Below are 20,119 nucleotides of genomic sequence, written 5' to 3' on the forward strand. Positions count from 1 at the left end.
TTGCGCGCTGCACCAAACCGAAGCCCGGCCGGCTTTTCGTGTATGCGTGTATGTTACGTGTGCACCCGCTTTCTTCTTCCCCCGTCATGAAGGCGTCGCTGTCAGAAGCCGAGATGATGGCGGCGGCGGCGGCGCTCGTGTCGTGGTGCACGGGGCAGCTGCGCGGCACTTTTGGCCTGGATGTCAGCGAGGAGATTATCCAGTGAGCATGGGGGGAGTCGGGGGCAAAAGGGAAGCACGGGGCAGAGCCGGCGTCCCCCCACGATGTCACTTTGTCCCGGGCTGCCCTCTCAGCTTTGCCTGGGAGGTCGAAGGGTGGCCTCTCTGGCCTGCACCTTTGGTCTCCTTTGGCCCCTGCAGGCCTTCCTTGAACGCCAGGCCGAGGGGGTTGCTTTGCCCCTTGGGCAGCACAGCAGGCAGAGGTTCAACAGGTGCGGGGCGTGGAAGGAGCCGGCCCAGCCTTTTAACCCAGTGAGGTGACAGCCTTGGCCAATTGAGGCTGTGGGGTCTGGGAGGATGACCAGCGGCTTTACTGCAGCGCATGGAAACCCTATTGTGGCTTGTTGGCAGCTCGTGGTGTTGTGTGAACCTAGGCATTGTGAGTGATAATATACAAATTTTGTTGAATAGAATAGAAATTAGAAAATAGAATTGGAATAGGAATAGAATATAGAATAGAATAATAATATAATAGAACAGAAGAATAGAGTAGAATAGAATAATAATAGAAGAATAGAATAGAATAGAATTCTTTATTGGCCAAGTGTGATTGGGCACACAAGGAATTTGTTTTTGGTGCGTAGGTTCTTAGTGTATATAGAATAGGAATAGGAATGGAATGGAATATGAGAAGAGAAAGTAGAATAGAATAGAAAAGAATAGAATAGAATAGAATAGAATTCTTTATTGGCCAAGTGCGATTGGACACACAAGGAATTTGTCTTCTTTTGCGTAGGTTCTTAATGTATATAGAATAGGAATGGAATGGAACATGAGAAGAGAAAGTAGAATAGAATAGAATAGAAAAGAATAGAATAGAATTCTTTATTGGCCAAGTGTGATTGGGCACACAAGGAATTTGTCTTTGGTCCAGAGGCTTTCAGTGTACATGAAAAGACAAGATACATTTGTCAAGACTCATAAGGTACAACACTTAATGATAGTCATATTGTACAAATAAGCAATCAGGAAACAATCAATATCAATATAAATCGTAAAGATACAAGCAACCAAGTTACAGTCCTGCAGTCATAAGCGGGAGGAGATGGGTAATAGGAACGATGAAAAGACTAATAGTAATAGTAATGCAGCCTTAGTGAATAGTTTGACAGTGTTGTGGGAATTATTCGTTTAGCAGAATGATGGCATTCGAGGGGGGGAAAAACTGTTCTCGCGTCTAGTTACATACAAATATTAAATGAAAAAAACAAAACGGAGTATGTATTGTTTCTAAAATGCTTCGCATAAATGCGTGCAACTGGAAAAAAATTGTAAAGCTGTCTTCAAAAACAGGTAATGGGTAACAAGCTAAAAAATATCAGGCGGGTGAAATCATAAGCCCAACAAGCGAGATGCCCGCTGTAACAAGCAGGGGAACAAGAACAGTCAAGCTTATGCGAAGAAAAGGGTTACACAGTTAAAACTGAAAATGTTGCTAGACCAGGGGTTATTGGGGGGGGGGGAGTGTAAACTAAATGCTTCAACAGGATGCTATGCTAACAAGGGGGTGGCGAGTCTAAGTAAGGGGATATAAACTGACCTTCATGCTTTGTTCTCTGTCCACTTTCTCTGTGCACCTGTGTTTGCAAACACGTTAATAAGTTTCTTTGCTGCTTTTAAGTTATTGTCTCAGGTAGTTCCATATGCGAACGTGCACTGTTTCTAACACAAGGAAATGTAACAATGATCATTACAATGATAAGAGATCCTGGTAACAAAGTCGGGGCCAGTGTTTTTCAACCTTGAATTTCCCAAATTGTATTTTCGTAGGTACCTAGACATAACCCACTTTATATTTTTAGATATATTTTGTCTATTGATGACGAGGAAGAGATTCGCGAGTATGTCACGGATTTAATCCAAGGGAGAGATGGCCAGAAGAAGTGCTTCATAGATGAGCTTGTAGCCAGGTGGAAACAGTCCCGTTCTACAACTTTGGATCCTTTGCCACTGTATCAGAAAAAGGATGGTAAGTGGGGAGCAGAAAAGGAGATACACACATTCGTTCAGGGATAAAGAGGAGTTTAGCAAATCATTGTTAAATTAATCCCAATCAGTAGCAAACGTCAGCCCTTTGCTACCATCTAACATGGTCTGAATTCTTGTAGGTTTGATGTTGTTGTTGTTGTTAGTTGCAAAATCATGTCTGGCCCATCGTGACCCCATGGATAAAGTTCCTCCAGGACATCCTGTCCTCCACCATCCCCCAGAGTCCATTCAAGTTCACTCCTACTGCTTCGGTGACTCCATCCAGCCACCTCATTCTCTGTCGTCCCTTTCTTCATTTGCCCTCAATCTTTGCCTCAATCTTTGCCCACAAGCCTAAGAGCATTTGGCTCTTCTCCAGTGAGTCCTTCTCATTAGGTGGCCAAAGTATTTGAGATTCATCTTCAGGATCTGGCCTTCTAAAGAGCAGTCAGGGTTGATCTCCTCTAAGACTGACCGGTTTGATCGCTTTGCAGTCCAAGGGACTCGTAGGATTCTTCCTCAGCATCATAGTTCAAAGGTCTCCAATCTTTGGCGCTCAGCCTTCCTTATAGTCCAACCTTCACAGCCATCCATTGCAACTGGGAAAACTATAGTCTTGACTATACTTACTTTTGTTGGCAGGGTGATGTCTCTGCTTTTTAGTATGTTGTCTAGGTATGCCATAGCTTTCCTCCCCAGGAGCAAGTGTCTTAATTTCTTGGCTGCAGTCTCCATCTGCGATGATCTTGGAGTCCAGGAAAATAAAACCTATCACTACCTCCGTTTCTTCATTTCTGTTTTGATAGAGCTGCCTAAATGTATTGTAGCTCAAATATTGCCCTCCGCAGTTTGCTGAATTATAGCAGTCAACATTTCTTACAATGAAGGCTGTTAGTTGAGTCACCTCACTCACCTTCAGAACTGAAGGGTAGGGCTGAGGATTATGTCCAGTTCCTAGCGGACAAAGTTGCTCGGTTTCGGTCGGACTTGGACTCCAATTTCGCAGATCCAGCCGAGGCACAGGGGGATAATCTGGTAGGCCATCGCTGGGTTGAGTTTCAAGCAGTTGCCCCTGAGGACGTGGACAAGGCCATGAGAGCTGTGAGTGCCTCCACATGTGTACTGGACCCGTGCCCCTCCTGGCTGGTTGCTAACAGCAGGGAGGTGACACGGGGCTGCATCCAGGCGGTTGTTACCGCCTCCCTTCGGGAGGGGGTCTTTCCCCCCGCTCTTAAGGCGGCGGTGGTGAGACCCCTCCTGAAGAAACCATCCTTGGATCCAGCCGTTCTTAACAACTACCGTCCAGTCTCCAACCTCCCCTTTGTGGGGAAGGTTGTTGAGAAGGTGGTGGCCTTTCAGCTCCAGCGGTCCTTGGAGGAAGCTAGTTACCTGGACCCATTCCAGTCTGGCTTCAGGCCTGGCTACAGCACAGAAACCGCTTTGGTCGCATTGACCGATGACCTCTGGAGAGCCAGGGACGGAGGCCACGCCTCCATCCTGGTTCTCCTTGACCTCTCAGCGGCTTTCGATACCATCGACCATGGTATCCTTCTGCGACGACTGCGGGAGGTGGGGGTGGGAGGCACTGTTTTGCGGTGGTTCTCCTCTTACCTCTCGGACAGGTCGCAGTCGGTGTTAGTTGGAGGGCAGAGATCGACCCCTAGGCCCCTAACATATGGGGTGCCGCAGGGTTCGGTCTTGTCCCCCCTACTTTTTAACATCTACATGAAACCGCTGGGCGAGATCATTCGGCGGCACGGGATAAAATACCACCAGTATGCGGACGATACTCAGTTGTATCTGTCCGCCCGTGCCAACTCAATGAAGCGGTGGACGTGATGAACCAGGGCCTTGAAGCTGTTAGGGACTGGATGAGGGCTAACAAGCTTGTGCTCAACCCAGATAAGACCGAGTGGCTGTTGTGTTTCCCTCCCACTAATTCGGCAAGTATTCCATCTCTCAGGCTGGGGGGTCAAATATTACGCCCCTCAGACAGGGTCCGCAACTTGGGAGTCCTCCTGGACCCACAGCTGACTTTTGAACACCATCTGTCAGCTGTGACCAGGGGGGCATTTGCCCAGGTTCGCCTGGTGCACCAGTTGCGCCCCTACCTGAACCGGGAGGCTCTCACAACAGTCACTCGTGCCCTTGTGACCTCTAGGCTGGAGTACTGCAATGTGCTCTACATGGGGCTGCCCTTGAAGAGTATCCGGCGACTTCAGCTAGTCCAGAATGCGGCCGCGCGAGCGATTGTGGGTGCACCTCGCTTCACTCACATAACACCTATCCTCCGTGAGCTGCACTGGCTTCCGGTCGATCTCCGGGTACGCTTCAAGGTGCTACTTATCACCTTCAAAGCCCTTCATGGTAGTGGATCTGGGTACTTGAGAGACCGCCTACTGCCAATTACCTCCACCCGACCAATTAGATCCCATAGATTAGGCCTCCTCCGAGTTCCATCTGCCGGTCAATGTCGACTGGCAACTACGCGGAGGAGAGCCTTTTCAGTAGTAGCTCCGACCCTATGGAACGATCTCCCCGTGGAGATTCGTACCCTCACCACCCTCCAGACCTTCCGCACAGCCCTTAAAAACTGGCTATCCCGTCAGGCCTGGGATTAAAGACTGTAACCCACCTGAATAGTATGAATGTCGTGCTTTTAATGATGTATTGTCTTATGTGTCAATTGTTTGTTTCCCTCCCTTTTCAAGTTGTAAGCCGCCCTGAGTCCCCCCAGGGAAAAGGGCGGCATATAAATAAATTACTCTAAACTCTAAACTCTAAACTGGGAATTGGCATGAAGGTCTACAGGGGATCCCCAAAGATAAATTAATCCCAATCAACCTCCCATCATTTCTTCAGCATCTATTGACCCCCAGACACTGATCCCCCTTTTGAACACCAGAGATTTATCAATCCTTTGGACTGTCCAATTGATCCTTGGGGGGAAGGGTTGATATGGAGCACTTTGGGGAGCCAAGATGAGGAAAAAATCTGGACCCAAACCAGCATCTGCTACATTTCTCCTGTTCTTTTTAGATATTTCGGATACTCCTCGGCCAGGAGACCAGACAAAGAGAGGAAGGCATAAAGGGAGAAATAAACAGGAAACACCTATTTATGTTGAAACCTGCCAGCTTGTAGAGAAAGCAAAAACACCACTCGATTTAGCCAAGGTAGGTGCATTTGGTGTCTATGGTTTTTAAAACACATTCATTTTGGAGTAGTACCTTTTTATGCCATTGATTATAATTATTTCTCTCTGTGCGTTTCAAGGGCCCTCTGCTCTTCATGGTGAATAATAAGGCCTTATCTTACTCCAAATATCACAAAACCCTGGATAGAGGAGCAGTTAAAATTGATTTTAATAAATATAGAATAATGAGCCGTGGTGGCGCAATGGTCAGAGTGCAGTACTGCAGGCCACTTCTGCTGACTGCCGGCTGCCTGCAAATTTGGCAGTTCGCATCCCCCACCAGGTTCAAGGTTGACTCAGCCTTCCATCCTTCCAAGGAGGGGAAAATGAGGACCCAGATTGTTGTGGGGGCAATAGGCTGACTCTGTAAACTGCTTAGAGAGGGCTGTGAAGTGGTACGTAATTGCTAAGTGCTAATTTAATGTTTACCCATTATTTTTCAGTGAAAATAATATCTTTCAGGGAAATGGGGAACTAATTTCAGTTCAGGAAGTTCTATCATCTATCTATCTATCTATCTATCTATCTATCTATCTATCTATCTATCTATCTATCTATCTATCTATATCTACCTACCTACCTACCTACCTACCTACCTACCTACCTATCTATCTATTTATATGTATATCTATCTATCTATCCCTATCTATCTATCTATTTATATGTATCTATCGATCTATCATCTATCTATATCTATTTATCTATCTATCTATCTATCTATATGTATCTATCTATTTATATGTATCTATTGATCTATCATCTATCTATATCTATCTATCTATCTATCTATCTATCTATCTATCTATCTATCTATATGTATCTATCTATTTATATCTATGTATCTATCTATCTATGTATCTATCTATCTATCTATCTATCTATCTATCTATCTATCTATCTATATCTACCTACCTACCTACCTACCTACCTACCTATCTATTTATATGTATATCTATCTATCTATCCCTATCTATCTATCTATCTATCTATCTATCTATCTATCTATTTATATGTATCTATCGATCTATCATCTATCTATATCTATCTATCTATCTATCTATCTATCTATCTATCTATCTATCTATCTATATGTATCTATCTATTTATATGTATCTATTGATCTATCATCTATCTATATCTATCTATCTATCTATCTATCTATCTATCTATCTATCTATCTATATGTATCTATTTATATGTATGTATCTATCTATCTATCTATCTATCTATCTATCTATCTATCTATCTATCTATCTATCTATCGACATCCGGGGGGAGAGGGAGGGAGAGAGAGAGTACACACACACATACACACACACACACTGATAGTCTATCTGCTCTCTGATAGGCTTTCCTTTCTTCATTGTATCCCTCTTTCTCCACCTTTATAACAGGCCCAGGAGTTCCCCAGAGGCAACAGCTCCTGTTCCACCAAGAAGAAGGCGAAATACGTCAATTTGTACACAAAAGAAGGTCAGGACAAGCTGGCCGTCATGCTTCCAGGACGCCATTCCTGTGAGTGCCTGGCCCAGAAGCACAAACTCATCAACAACTGTTTGACGTGCGGGCGCATCGTTTGTGAACAAGAAGGGTCTGGGCCTTGCCTATTCTGTGGAACTCTGGTATGCTAAAATCTCCTGTAGGTTTTAGTTTTTTTATAAAAGCAGCAAGGATGGTGCTGTTTTAAGGAGAAACCTCTTTGAAATATTATATTTCAGTTTATATTTTAAATACCGTATTTTTCGGAGTATAAGATACACCTTGTTCCCTCAAAAAAGAGGCTGAAAATCTGGGTGCATCTTATACACTAAATACAGAATTTTTGGCCTCCCAAAACCCTGCCCCCTTCACCAAAATGGCCATGCAGAGCCTTTAGGGGGCTTATAGAGTGCTCCTGGGGCTGGGGAAGAGAAGAAATGAGCAAAAAACGGGCCATTTTTTGCTTAATGTTACCCACCCACCCCAGCCCCGAGGAGCACTCTATGTCTCCTTAAGGCTATGCATGCCCTTTTTTTTTGACAAAAAACCCACCCATTTTTACGAAAAACGGGCCTTTTTGGGAGGTCTGCAGAGTGCAAAAACTTTTTTTTAATTTGCTTCTTCAAAATCTTGGTGCGTCTTATACTCCGGTGCGTCTTATACTCTGAAAAATACAGGTATCTGTTTAACACTGCGATGAAAGAGATACCTGTCATAACCCCAGATTCCCCTTTGGTTACAGCACAAAAGCTCCCACTGTAAAACAGCCACAATATGCTCATTAAAAAAAATAGAGAAAGGTATTCTAAACAAGGCTACATATTCCTGAGCTATAAGGCAAGAAATGAGTCTAGATCAAAGATCAAAGGCCTGGAGACCAAAACATATGAAGAACAGCTGCAGGATTTGGGTTTGGCTAGAGGAAAGGATTAGGAGTGACATGATAGCATAGGCATCCTCAAACTACGGCCCACCATGCATAGTATCCGGCCCCTGGAGTGGTTGGATGGAAAGCAGCAAGGAACATGGTGGGCACTTCATCTCTGGAGGTTTTTAAGAAGAAACTGGACAGTCCCTTGTAGATTCTTCTGCTTGAGTAGGAGGCTGGACTAGAAGACCTCCAAGGTCCCTTCCAGCTCTATTCTTCTCATGAGAAAGGTAGTGAAGTCTCTACTTGACACTTGGTAGTTTTTAATTTGCTTTGAACCTATTTTAATTTGGAAAATGCTTTCCTATCACATGCAGATGAAGTTACAGTTTTGAGAGCAGTCTTACCAGTGGACAAATTATGCACCTGCAGCAACGAGCAAAGATATTTCCTACGTGTAGTTGGAAGACTTAACTTTAGCCGGACGTTTCTTCTTCTCTTGCAGGTGTGCACCAAAGAAGAACAGGATGTCTTGCAACGGGATTCCAACAAGAGCCAAAAGCTGTTAAAGAAACTTTTGGGAGGTTGGTATTTTCCGAAGGACAATCGGCTTTTTTTTATGGGAAGCTGGCAAGGAAAGTTGCAAATCACGATCACGTGATGAGGGGGACACAACAATACTTGAAAATCTGGGCTGATTGAAAAGCACCCGTTTGTTTTAAAACTTTTAACAATGATAGTTTATAAGGTAAAGGTTCCCCTTACGCATATGTGTTAGGGAGACATTGGCTAAGTGAATTTTGCCCCCGCTTTATGAGCTTTCTTGTCACTGTTGTTAAGTGAATCACAGCGGTTGTTAAGTTAGTAACATGGTTGTTAAGTGAATCTGACTTCCCCATCGACTTTGCTTGTCTGGAAGTTGTAAAAAGTGATCACATGACCCCGGGACACTGTAACCGTCATAAATGTGAGTCACTTGTCAAGCATCGAAAAGTAAATCACGCAACCCTGGAGATGCTGCAATGGTCGTAAGTGGAAAATGGTAATAAGTCATTTTTTTCCGGTGCCATTGTAACTTCAGATGGTCACTAAACAAGTCGAGGGCCGTCTGTAATGCCAAAATCTCCAGTATATTGTTGTTTATAATAATTAAGGAAAAAACACTCCTAAAAATAGTAAAGGTGGGGGGAGTGCTTGCTTCGGCAGCACATATACTAAAATTGGAACGATACAGAGAAGATTAGCATGGCCCCTGCGTAAGGATGACACGTAAATTCATGAAGCGTTCCGTATTTTTAGAAGATGGATTGACTATACTCAAAATAAACATGGGACTAAGAAATTCCAGATAGTTTATGACTGAAGAAACAAGGAATGATATAATCTGTTTAGAGTTAGCCTAGCAAAGAGGAGTTAAAGCTCAATTGAAAGATGATACTAACTTTCTTTAAGTTTATTTTAGAACATCTTTGTTAAAGATTTATACCCTGTGTTGGTTCTGGGAAGTCGGGGGAGGGGAAGGTTGGGGGGGTGGGGGGGAGGGCAGGGGGGGAGGTAAACATTTGTAAAAGTTTTTTTTTTCTAAAAATTTCAATTAAAAAAATAGTAAAGGGAAACATTTAATTTCTGACTTGCTTCTTCTTTGTACTAAATTGAGTTTCTTTTGGGGCCGGGCGGTTTCCTTAGGTGTTGAAAATTCTGGGAAGACAGACATGAATGACAAAGACTTGCTCCAACTTCAGGAGACTCGACTTAAGTCAGGTCTGGAGATGGCTGTGAAGCACAAAGACAAACTGCTGGAGTATGACAAAAACAGGTATGTGTTGTGGCCCGCCAGCAGCCAGGGGAGCTGGCAGCAGAGTCGGACAGAGAGGAGGTTGGGGAGGAGCCTGGGCCAGTCCTGGAGGCTGAGGAAGGCTTGGACGAGGGCTCTGTGTCAGAGGCAGAGACGGGGCTGAGGCTGTCTGGCAGTGATCAGGTGCCTACGGAGCTAGACAGCAGTGAGGCAGAGGAACAGCTGGAGCCTGTTCCCAGTGTGCGCATGCGCAGAGCTGCCCGAAGAAAAGATCAACTCAGAAATCAGGGTCGACTTGGGAGTAAAGTCACAGGTGGAAGGAGACTGGCACTTCCCATAGGACATAAAAGAGGAGCGAAAGAGGAGTGGGCTTTTGCAGGAAACAATTTGTTCCTTCGGTCATTAGATTCGCTTCAGGAGTGTGAAGATCTGTCCGTGAATCTCAGAGACTCTGTGCCCAGTCTTTCCTTGCACAGTACCTCATTTGGAAAATAGTTACATGGCAGCTTTCCAAGATAGATAAGGTCTGTAGTCATAAATATTCCTTTGAAAGATTGTTTGCCAGGCCTTTGCTGAATGTGAATGAGAGGAATTCAGATTTGTCTAATAAAAGGGATTTTGTCGGGACCAGAAATCTGCTTCGTGCTATTTGGGGAATCCTAGGTCAGAACAGTATGTGGGAGAGTAACCTAGAAAAGGAGGAATAGACTAAATTTCCCCAGCTGGATGCTTCCAAAATGTATTGGATTTTGACTCTTCGTGGTGGGCACCGAGGTAGCTAGCTTTGTTCACAGTTGTCTATAACAGGGGTCAGCAAACTGTGGCTCTGGAGCCACATGTGGCTCTTTCTTCCCTCTGCTGTGGCTCCGTCACCGGTTGGCGCCACAATTTTGAGAGGAGCTTCCGGTGGGGGGGAGAGAAGCACAGTGCGCCAGGAGAAGAGTCATGCCGGCCACATGACCATGGAGAAAGTCTTGGGACAGCGCTGGCTCTTTGGCTTTGAAATGGAGATGAGCACCGCCCCCTAGAGTCAGGAACGACTAGCAAATATGTGCGAGGGGAACATTTACCTTTACCTGTCTTCAAAGGAGTGGCTCGTGTCTTTTAAATGCAGATGGACTGATGCGTTTGTTCTCCCGCGTTCACAGTTGTGCTGGAAGGAACTCCACCTGCAGTTTACATCCGTGGCCACTGAGCCTTGCTCTTGCCCTTTCTGTTAAAAGCAGCCCCACCAGCTTCAGCTTTAAGCCAGCAGGTTGCCTTTAATGGCAAACCTGCAGTTGCTTTCCTGAAGAGCGAGGGGAAAAAGCCCGCTGGGCAAATCATTAACAGTGAGAATCTCTGCTGGCTGGACTTGCCTTTTGACAGGAGAACTCCAACTGGGGGATGCTATTTGATAGAAGGGCTCGGATTGAGCTGGATTGAGAAAAAGAAAATGTTTCTCTCTGTCAGCCGCAGGCTTCTTATGCGGCCCATTATAGGTAAAATCTACTGCACTGTGATTAATTTTAATCTGGGTACGCACAAATAAACAGTTGGTAGTTAAGGCACCAAGTTAGAAACTAGGAGGCGGTGAGTTCTAAGTGCCGCCTTAGGCATGAAAACCAGCTGGGCGACTTTGGGCCGGTCCGTCTCTCTCTCTCTCTCTCAGCCCAGCCCACCTCACAGGGTTGTGATGGGGGAAAATAGAAGGAAGGAGTATTGTGTGTGTTCATCCCTTTGAATTATTTATAATAATAAGGGCCAGATATCAATAAATAGGTTCATCATGAAAAGCTGTGTCATGACCCCGTCGGAGTCTGAATCCGAGGGGGAAGATGAACAGATGACAGGGAGCGGGAGAGTGGCTCCGTTGGCTGTGGAGGAAACTGGGGAAGGGCAAAGTCAGGCTGGGCAGAGCAGGGGAAAGGTAGAACAAGAGAGAGGGGGTTCAGATGAAGACCAAGGCCCACCCCCTCCTCATCCTAGGGCGCACAGGGAAGAACGGAGAAGAGAGCGACGTGGGTTGCGTGGCTTACGAGAGAGGAAAGGGCCCTGATTCCCTTCACAAGGCACACCTGGGGATGGAGTTTAAAGGAGAGGCAAATGGGAGGGGCTGTTGTCGGGAACAAATGCTCAGTTCATCTGGTGTGAATTGCTTGTCTGAGTTCCTGGCATCCTCCCAACTGGTTTGATTTACTGCCGTGATACTTCACTTCTTCCTCGTCCTGCCTGTCGGATTAATTACCTTATCTTGCCTTGTTGGATTTATAGTCAGAAGTTTTCTGCTTACAGCATTTGGACTGGAGTATTTTCAGCCAAAGGCTGTTACAGGTTTGTGGAAGAGCTTTTCTCCACACCGGAGAGTTGAAAGGGACCTTGGGGGCATAGTTGGTGTTAATAAAGGGACTCATCCCGGTTCTCTGGCTGTGTTGCCTTTGTACCATGCCCCGGGTCATTACAATTGGAGAGCCCTCATGTATCAGAGATGTATTCGAAGTACCCATGGTCTATTAAAAGAACACCCACTTTACATCGTGAAGAGGGTCCCAATTTCCATTTCAGTTAAAGGGGTCAAGTAACAAACGATTGGAAACACTCCTGGGGCGATGCTGACTTTCAGAAGACTGTAGAGGCCTCTGGACCAATAGCCTGACTCAGGGGTCTCCAACCTTAGCAACTTTAAGACTTGTGTAGGAGTTGAAGTCCACAAGTTGAAGTCCACAAGTCTTAAAGGTTGTCAAGGTTGGAGACCCCTGGTCTGGATTGATATCAGATGGCTTCCCGGATGCCGACACAGTGATGTACTGTCGTAATGGTGCTGCCTTGCCCGCCTCCCACAGTGTGCGGCGAACTCAAGTGATCGACGACGAGTCTGATTACTTTGCTACCGACTCCAACCAGTGGCTGTCCAAGCAGGAGAGGCAGGTGCTGGAGAAGAGGGCGAAGGAGCTGTACGAACTGCGGCACGCCTCGCGGCTGTCCAAGAAAATCACCATCGACTTCGCCGGTCGGCAGATCCGGGAAGAAAACGACAACATGGCGGACTATCACAGCAAGTGAGGATCCCGGAGCGGTGGGGAGGTGGGAGTGGTCGACTCAAGATCACGGTTGGGACAGGCAAGTCCTTCTGGAAACGGTGGGTCAGAGGTGGTATTCAGCAGGTTGTGACCAGTTCTGGGGAACCGGTAGCAGAAATTTGGAGTGGGTGGTCAATACCATCTCTGACTGGCCCCGCCCTCATCTATTCTCTGCCTCCCGAGTCCCAGCTGATCGGAAGGGAATGGGGATTTTGCAGTATCCTTCCCCTGGAGTGGGGAGGGAAGGGAGATTCTACAGTAACCTTCCTCTGCCACACCCACCAAGCCCGTGACCCGTCAAAACCGCGGACGACAAAAGCGCGATCGACGAAAGCGCGCATTTGACGTCATCACAGCGCGACGAAAAAAATTAAAAATTTAAATAAAAATTACATTAAAGCAAGCCGATTCACATAAAGGTAAGGGTTAGTGTTAGGGTTAGGGTTAGGATTAGGTTAAGGGTTAGGGTTAGGTTTAGAGCGTTAGGGTTACGTTTAGCGTTAGGTTAAGGGTTAGCGTTAGGTTTAGCGTTACGTTAACGGTTAGGTTTAGGGTTAGGTTAAGGGTTAGGTTAAGGGTTAGGGTTAGGGTTAGGGTTAGGTTTGGGGGGGTTAGGGTAAGGTTTTCGCTTTATTTTTACATTTTTCGATCACAGCGCGTTGTTTTCGTCGTGCTGTGATGACGTCAAATGCGCACTTTCATTGACTGCGATTTTGTCCTCCGCGGTTTTGTGGTGGAACCACCAAGCCATGCCCACAGAACCAGTCGTAAAAAAAAATTGAATCCCACCACTGCAGTGGATGTACTTTGGATGGGAGTGGATATGTTGGGAGGAGCTTAGATTTTTTCTCTGTTGCTCCTCTCATTCATTCATTCATTCACAAACCCCGTTTAAGCCTCCATGAACGACTCTGAAGAATTTGTGCTGACAGGAAGGACTTACGGCCCTTCAAATACAGTTAGTCCTCGATGTCTGTGGAGATTCTCAGTCATGGTGGTCCCAAAGGTGCTTTTTTGAAGGAGGCAACTGGACTTCCTGGTTTTTCTTTGAAGACGTTTCCCTTCTCATCCAAGAAGCTTCTTCAGCTCTAATTGGATGGTGGGGAACAGAAGGATGTATATTCCTTGCATACAGCTGAGGTTAGCGCTGAAGAAGCTTCTTGGATTAGAAGCGAAACATCTTCAAAGAAAAGGAGCTATAGTTCTAAGCTAGTTTTCTGCCTCTCTCTGGGCTGGGCCAGTAGAGACTTAAGATTTCAGCAACAGACAGAAACCTTCGCAATTTACAGCACGCTTATATATCCTGTCGGTTCTGCAACCAGACAGTGGACTGAGCAGGCAGCAAAGAGGCAAGTCCTGCATTTGCCGTAGGAAAATATCAGCCGCCGTGATTGATTTGTCTCTGGCGTTCATTCATTCTGATCTGCCGAATAGTAAGCTTCCTTAAAAGCTCCAGAGGGGAAGGAAAATAGCAGGCTCAAACCCTTAAGAGAGTTACTACTGACTTGCTAACCAGGGTAATAATTGAGGATGCCGTTAAATAATTCAGCAAATGCATTCTCAGCATTTGCAGCTCATTAAGGACCCACTGGTCCAGGTTCGCGTGAGAAGGGCGTTTTTCATCCAGAGCTCTTATACGGAGAGGGAAGTTGACTGTCGCGGGACTAAAAGCCAATTTGGCGGGTTGTCCTTACAGGTTGGATGAGACGGTTGAAGCGATCAGCCTCGGCTCGCTGGTCAAGGCGAAGCAAACTCCGGACGGGAAACTTGAAGACTTGGGAGTCTTGGTGAATCCACACATTCTTCAGGCAGCTCCTGTGGTCAGTATTTTTTCTCTTCCTTCCTATGAAATACCCCCCAATAATCTAATATCTGAGCCGAGGTGGCGCAGTGGTTAGAGTGCAATACTGCAGGCTACTTCAGCTGACTGCTAGCTGCAGTTTGGCAGTTCAAATCTCACCAGGCTCAAGGTTGACTCAGCCTTCCATCCTTCTTGAGGTGGGTAAAATGAGGACCCGGATTGTTGGGGGCAATAGGCTGACTCTGTAAACCACTTAGATAGGGCTGTAAAAGCACTATGAAGCGGTATATAAGTCTAAGTGCTATTGCTATCTTCCTTCCTTCCTTCCTTCCTTCCTTCCTTCCTTCCTTCCTTCTTCCTTCCTTCCTTCCTTCCTTCCTTCCTTCTTTCCTTCTGGTTAGAATGCAGTATTGCAGGCACACTCTGCCTACTGCCATGAGCTTGATTCTCACTGGCTCAAGGTTGACTCAGCCTTCCATTCTTCCGAGGTGGGTCAAATGAGGACCCAGATTGTTGGGGGCAAGAGGCTGACTCTGTAAACTGCTTAGAGAGCCTGTAAAGGACTGTGAAGTGATATATAAGTCTAAGTGCTATGCTACCTTCCTCCTTCCTTCTTTCTCTCCCTCCCTCCATCCATTCCTTCCCTCCCTCCATTCCTCCTTCCTTCCTTCCTTCCATCCATCCATCCATCCATCCATCCATCCATCCATCCATCCATCCATCCTTCCTTCCTTCTCGGTTAGAATGCAGTATTGCAGGCTCACTGTGCCCACTGACATGAATTCGATCCTGACCGGCTCAATGTTGACTCACCTTTCCTTCCTTCCGAGGTGGGTAAAATGAGGACCCAGATTGTTGGGGGCAAGAGGCTGACTCTGTAAACTGCCTAGAGAGGGCTTTAAAAGCACTGTGAAGCGGTATATAAGTCTAAGTGCTATTGCTATCTTCCTTCCTTCCCTCCTTCCCTCCCTCCTCCCTGTTAGAATGCAGCATTGCAGGCAAACTCTGCCCACAGTCTGGAGTTCGATCCTGACTGGCTCAAGGTTGACTCAGCCTTCCATCCTACCGAGGTTGGTAAAATGAGGACCCAGATTGTTGGGGGCAAGAGGCTGACTCTGTAAACCGCCTAGAGAGGGCTGTAAAAGCACAGTGAAGTGGTATATAAGTTTGTGTGCTATCTCTCTTTTCAGGAATAAATGGTGGGGATTGCTATCCTAGGGTTAGGATTTCTTCCCCTGCCCCCGCCGATATAACTTGTCTTCTTTGAGCATCCCCAACCTGTTGGAAGGGCTGAGAAGTAACACTAAGCTGAAGCCAATTGAATAAACTTTAGTGTCTAAACTCATGTGTCACACATGTTCAGTGTCAGTAGCAAACACCCAATGGCAGTGAAGCACAAATCCAAAAAAACCCCTTTCTATTCCTACCTTCCATTGTACAATTCCAAGTTTTAAAATGTTTCTTTCTTTTTTTTCTCTTTTAAATGATATTGAAGTGGGTGGCCCAAGCTGGTTTGCTCCCACACCGGAAAATGGACAGTTCTGCGGAGAGCAAGAACCTCACAGATTCAGAAAGAAGTCGCCTACGAATTCAGGATCGAGAGATACAGGAGATTTCCGATGGCGGCTGTGGTCTGAGCCTGCATCAGCCTTGGGCCTCCTTGCTGTCAAAGGGATCAAGAGGTAAACAGAGATCTGTCAGCTGGAGCACTTGGAGGTTGGGTTCACACGAGATCAGGGGTGTCAAACTCAGGCTGTCACGGTGGTGTCGCATGACGCATTGGGATTTTTTCACCCTCCCCCTTTGCTAAACCGAGCGTGGGGGTGGCCAGTGCATGACACATCCGGCCTGCAGGCTGTGTTGTGGCCCACCAGCGGAGCTGGCAGCAGATTCGGACAGTGAGGAGGTTGGGGAGGAAGATGGGCCAGTCCTGGAGTCTGGGGAAGGCTCTGATGAGGGGCTCTGTGTCGGAGGCAGAGAGGGAGCCAAAGCCCTATGCCAGTTATCAGCTGCTTTCAGAGTCAGACATCAGTGAGGCAGCCAAACAGCTGGAGCCTGTTCCCAGTATGCGCATGCACAGAGCTGCCAGAAGAAAAGAACAACTCAAAAATTAGGGTAGACTTGGGAGTAAAGCCACAGGTGGCAGGTGATTCGCCCCTACCTGAGGAAATAAAGGAGGAGTGAAAGGGGAGTGGGCTTTTGCAGGAAACAATTCGTTCATTCGGTTATTAGATTCGCTTCAGGAGTGTGAAGATCTGTCCGTGAATCTCAGAGATTCTGTACTCAATCTTTCCTTGCACCGCAACCTCACTTGGACAATATTTACATGGCAGCTTTCCAAGGTAGATAAGGTCTGTAGTCATAAATACTCCTTTGAACGACTGTTTGCCAGGCCTTGGCTGAATGTGAAGGAGAGGAATTCACATCCACTTAATAAAGGGGGGGTTTATGGGGATCAGGACTCTGCCTCGTGCTTTTGGGGGAAGCCTGGGTCACAACAGGCCGGGAGTTTAACAGCCCTGCACTAGATCATGGTGTGCTGTAACCAAGGTGTGTTTGAATAAGCTTCTGGGCCAGGGTTTGTGCATCATGAAGCCAGAGAAGAGAACAGCGTAACATGGGAACCCACTTTGGAGGAATTGGAAGCTGCATCTGTCCAGGATCATTGTGTGAACAGAGGAATTCTGTTCCAAGCTGAATTTAACACATTTCTCTCCTCTGCCTTCTGCCTAAAATAGGCCGCTTGGGTGACACGAGGTTTGCCCAGCTGCTGTTGTGAATCAGGTCAACTGATTCTATAGGAGGACAAGTTTTAGGCAAAAACATTTTGCCACCATCTCTAATTGGAGCTGCTTGTGTGGTTTAATGAGCTCTAGCTGCTTTCTTTCATGTTTGTGATGTTCATGTGCTTCCCTTTTTCCCCTCTGGGGCTTGTAAACCCTGGGGATTGCCGTGAATTGTAAAAAAAAATATACTTTGGGGACCTATAATTTTGCGCAATGTTTTTTTCACAGCGGACGCTTGGGAAAATTGCAACAGGGGAGTATGTTTTCGACAGCCACCGGCAATCATTTTTTGTTTTCTGAGGATGTTCAAGAATTGATTCTAACCTATTGGTTATTTCCCACAGCAGCGCGATGCACCCTCCTCTTAAAATTACATTATCTTACTAAGGGGGCACGGTGGTTCAGTGGCTAAGATGCTGAGCTTGTCAGTCAGAAAGGGTCAGCAGTTCGGCTGTTCGAATCCCTAGTGCCACGGAGTGGGAGTGAGCTCCCGTTACTTGTCTCAGCTTCTAGCAGTTTGAAAGCACTGTTTACCTTTCCAGATAGGTAACAGAAAAGGGGTTTAAGGGGGTGTTTATTGGGTAATTAGTAGGGGGCCTTAACAAGATAAGGAACCAGTTCTCTTTGAGAATTGCAGATTTAACAGGGATTGTGCTTCTAATTTATGCCCCATTTTCCTTGATGTTTATTTTATTTATTTATTTAAGTAAATACATTTATTTATTTAGCACTCAGCAGTGGCTGAGTGGCTAAGACGCTGAGCTTGTTGATCAAAAGGTCGGCAGTTTGTCGGTTTGAATCCCTAGCGCTGTGTAATGGAGTGAGCTCCCGTTACTTGTCCCAGCTTCTGCCAACCTAGCAGTTCGAAAGCATGTAAAAATGCAAGTAGAAAAATAGGAACCACCTTTGGTGGGAAGGTAACAGCGTTCCGTGTGCCTTCGGCGTTTAGTCATGCCGGCCACATGACCACGGAGACGTCTTCGGACAGCGCTGGCTCTTCGGCTTTGAAACTGAGATGAGCACCGCCCCCTAGAGTCGGGAACAGCTAGCACATATGTGCGAGGGGGAAACCTTTACCTTTACCTTACTAATACATCATACATAGAAGGCAATCAGAATCCAATTTCTGGTAGAGGCTAGTGATGAGTCCCCCAAATTAGGGCTAGCCACTTTATCGCAAAGTGACACAATCATTGAGCAAAACATCACATGTCTGCAACAGACTCCCAGCATCAGGTGACCACAGAATGCTGCAACAGTCGTAAACACGACTGTGGATTGCGAAGCCTCCAAATTGTAATCGTGCAACCCCCTGGGCTGTTGTGGACATCATAAGGACCAATTCTAAAGTTATTTTTTTCAGCGCCGTCACAACTTCAAACAGTCACAGAACAGGGCAGTCATAAACCAAGGACTTCCTGTAGACCAAGGGCATCCAACCTCGGCCACTTAAAAAACCTGTAGACTTCAACTCCCAGAATTCTACCGCTAGCCTAAACATTTTAAGCCTTCTGGTCGATTCACCAGGTGGTGCTGTTTTCCACCTGTAGTTGAAGGGGTGGGGGAGAAACAGCTCGGGGGGGGGGGGGGGGGTTAACACAGTTGCTGCATGTTTTGATGTTGCTTTCCCTGCCTCCCGCCGCCCCCATCACGTTTATATGGGGGTCCTAAGCGTAGTGATGCAACCCCAGAATAATTGAATACTCAGCTGATTGTTGGCCACACTTTACTTATTTTTTATTGTTTATTAAATTGGCCCCAGAGTGGGGTGAGAATGGAGATTTTGCTGTATGCTGTATCCTGCCACGATCACCAACCCACCACCACCAAACAACACCACGCCCACCAGCCACGACCACAGAACCAGTAGTAAAAAAAAAAAAAAATGAATTTCAGCACTGCCTGTTTGGATATGTTGGGTGAGATATTATCGGACTCAGAGGTGTCCTTTTGCAAATGGCTGCTTTGCCATGAAATGAAATGTATTATGGCTGGGCCCCCTCCTCCTCCCCGACTTTCACAGTTAACAAAACGATAAAGATGGCTTGGCTGTATTTAGTGTTCTAAGCTCCTTAGAGGGAAAGAGCTTAATGCCAGATGAGCAGCTATGTATAAGCAGGGTAGCTCTTCCCTTGCTCCTTTCCCCCCAAAGCAAATGACTATGATTGTAAGACAGTCCTTCCCGCCCTCTCCCCCCCCCCCTCCGCCCCCATCCCCAGCCTAGATTCTCAGGGGTGTTAAGATACCCTTCTTATTTTAGAGGTCAGCGGTTCGAAGGGAAAAGCCCAACCATCTCAACAGTTTCACACTGGTGGCAAAAGTAAGCATGCATTTAAAAGTACATTTGGGCCTTGGCTTTTATCTGTTTTTCAAATTAAGCCCTGGACTTTCCTCTTTTTTTTGGGGGGGGGGAGGGGGTTAGTTATACCCATACATATTATATATTGGCTGCTAGGCCTTTCTTTCTTTCTTTTCCTTCCTTCCTTTCTTTCTTCCTTAATTTCCTCTCTTCTTTCTTTCTTTCTTTCTTCCGTCCTTCCTTTCTTCATTTCCTACCTTCTTTCTTTCTTTTTTCCTTCCTTCATTTCCTTCCTTCTTTCTCTTTCTTTATTTTTCCTTCCTTCCTTCCTTAATTTCCTTTCTTCCTTCTTTCTTTCTTTCTTCCTTCCTTAATTTCCTTTCTTCCTTCTTTCTTCCTTCCTTCCTTCCTTAATTTTTTTCTTCCTTCCTTCATTTCCTTCTTCTTTCTCTTTGTTTCTTTTCCTTCCTTCCTTCCTTCCTTCATTTCCTTTCTTCCTATTCCTTCCTTCCTTCTTTCCTTCCTTAATTTCCTTTCTTCTTTCCTTCCTTCCTTAATTTCTTCTTCCTTCATTTCCTTCTTTCTTTCTCTTTGTTTCTTCTTCCTTCCTTCCTTCCTTCCTTCCTTCCTTGCTTCCTTCTTCTTTCTT

At 46.0% G+C, this 20,119-nt stretch overlaps 2 protein-coding genes and 1 non-coding gene across 3 annotated transcripts in view; all 3 read left to right on the forward strand.

Moving 5' to 3' along the window:
- Positions 1-97: 97 nt before the first annotated feature.
- LOC116519292 (activating signal cointegrator 1-like) lies at positions 98-17,164 on the forward strand. Its single transcript, XM_032233130.1, has 10 exons — positions 98-202; positions 2,022-2,188; positions 5,227-5,363; positions 6,778-7,005; positions 8,236-8,314; positions 9,417-9,546; positions 12,348-12,563; positions 14,281-14,404; positions 15,881-16,067; positions 17,124-17,164. Exons 1-10 carry the CDS (start codon positions 114-116, stop codon positions 17,162-17,164), a joined length of 1,398 nt encoding a protein of 465 aa, XP_032089021.1. The 5' UTR covers positions 98-113.
- On the forward strand, positions 8,921-9,027 carry LOC116519732. Its single transcript, XR_004256682.1, has one exon. It is a non-coding gene; the product is annotated as a U6 spliceosomal RNA (small nuclear RNA).
- Positions 17,165-19,332: 2,168 nt separating the features above from the next.
- SNX1 (sorting nexin 1) overlaps positions 19,333-20,119 on the forward strand; it is a 24,664-nt gene continuing 23,877 nt past the window's right edge. The window contains 2 exon segments of the mRNA XM_032233132.1: positions 19,333-19,338; positions 19,432-19,491. Of these exon segments, the coding sequence (XP_032089023.1) occupies positions 19,333-19,338; positions 19,432-19,491 (66 nt within the window).

This window comes from Thamnophis elegans, chromosome 16 (genome assembly GCF_009769535.1).
Source record: "Thamnophis elegans isolate rThaEle1 chromosome 16, rThaEle1.pri, whole genome shotgun sequence".
In the NCBI taxonomy this organism is placed as follows: Eukaryota; Metazoa; Chordata; class Lepidosauria; order Squamata; family Colubridae; genus Thamnophis; species Thamnophis elegans.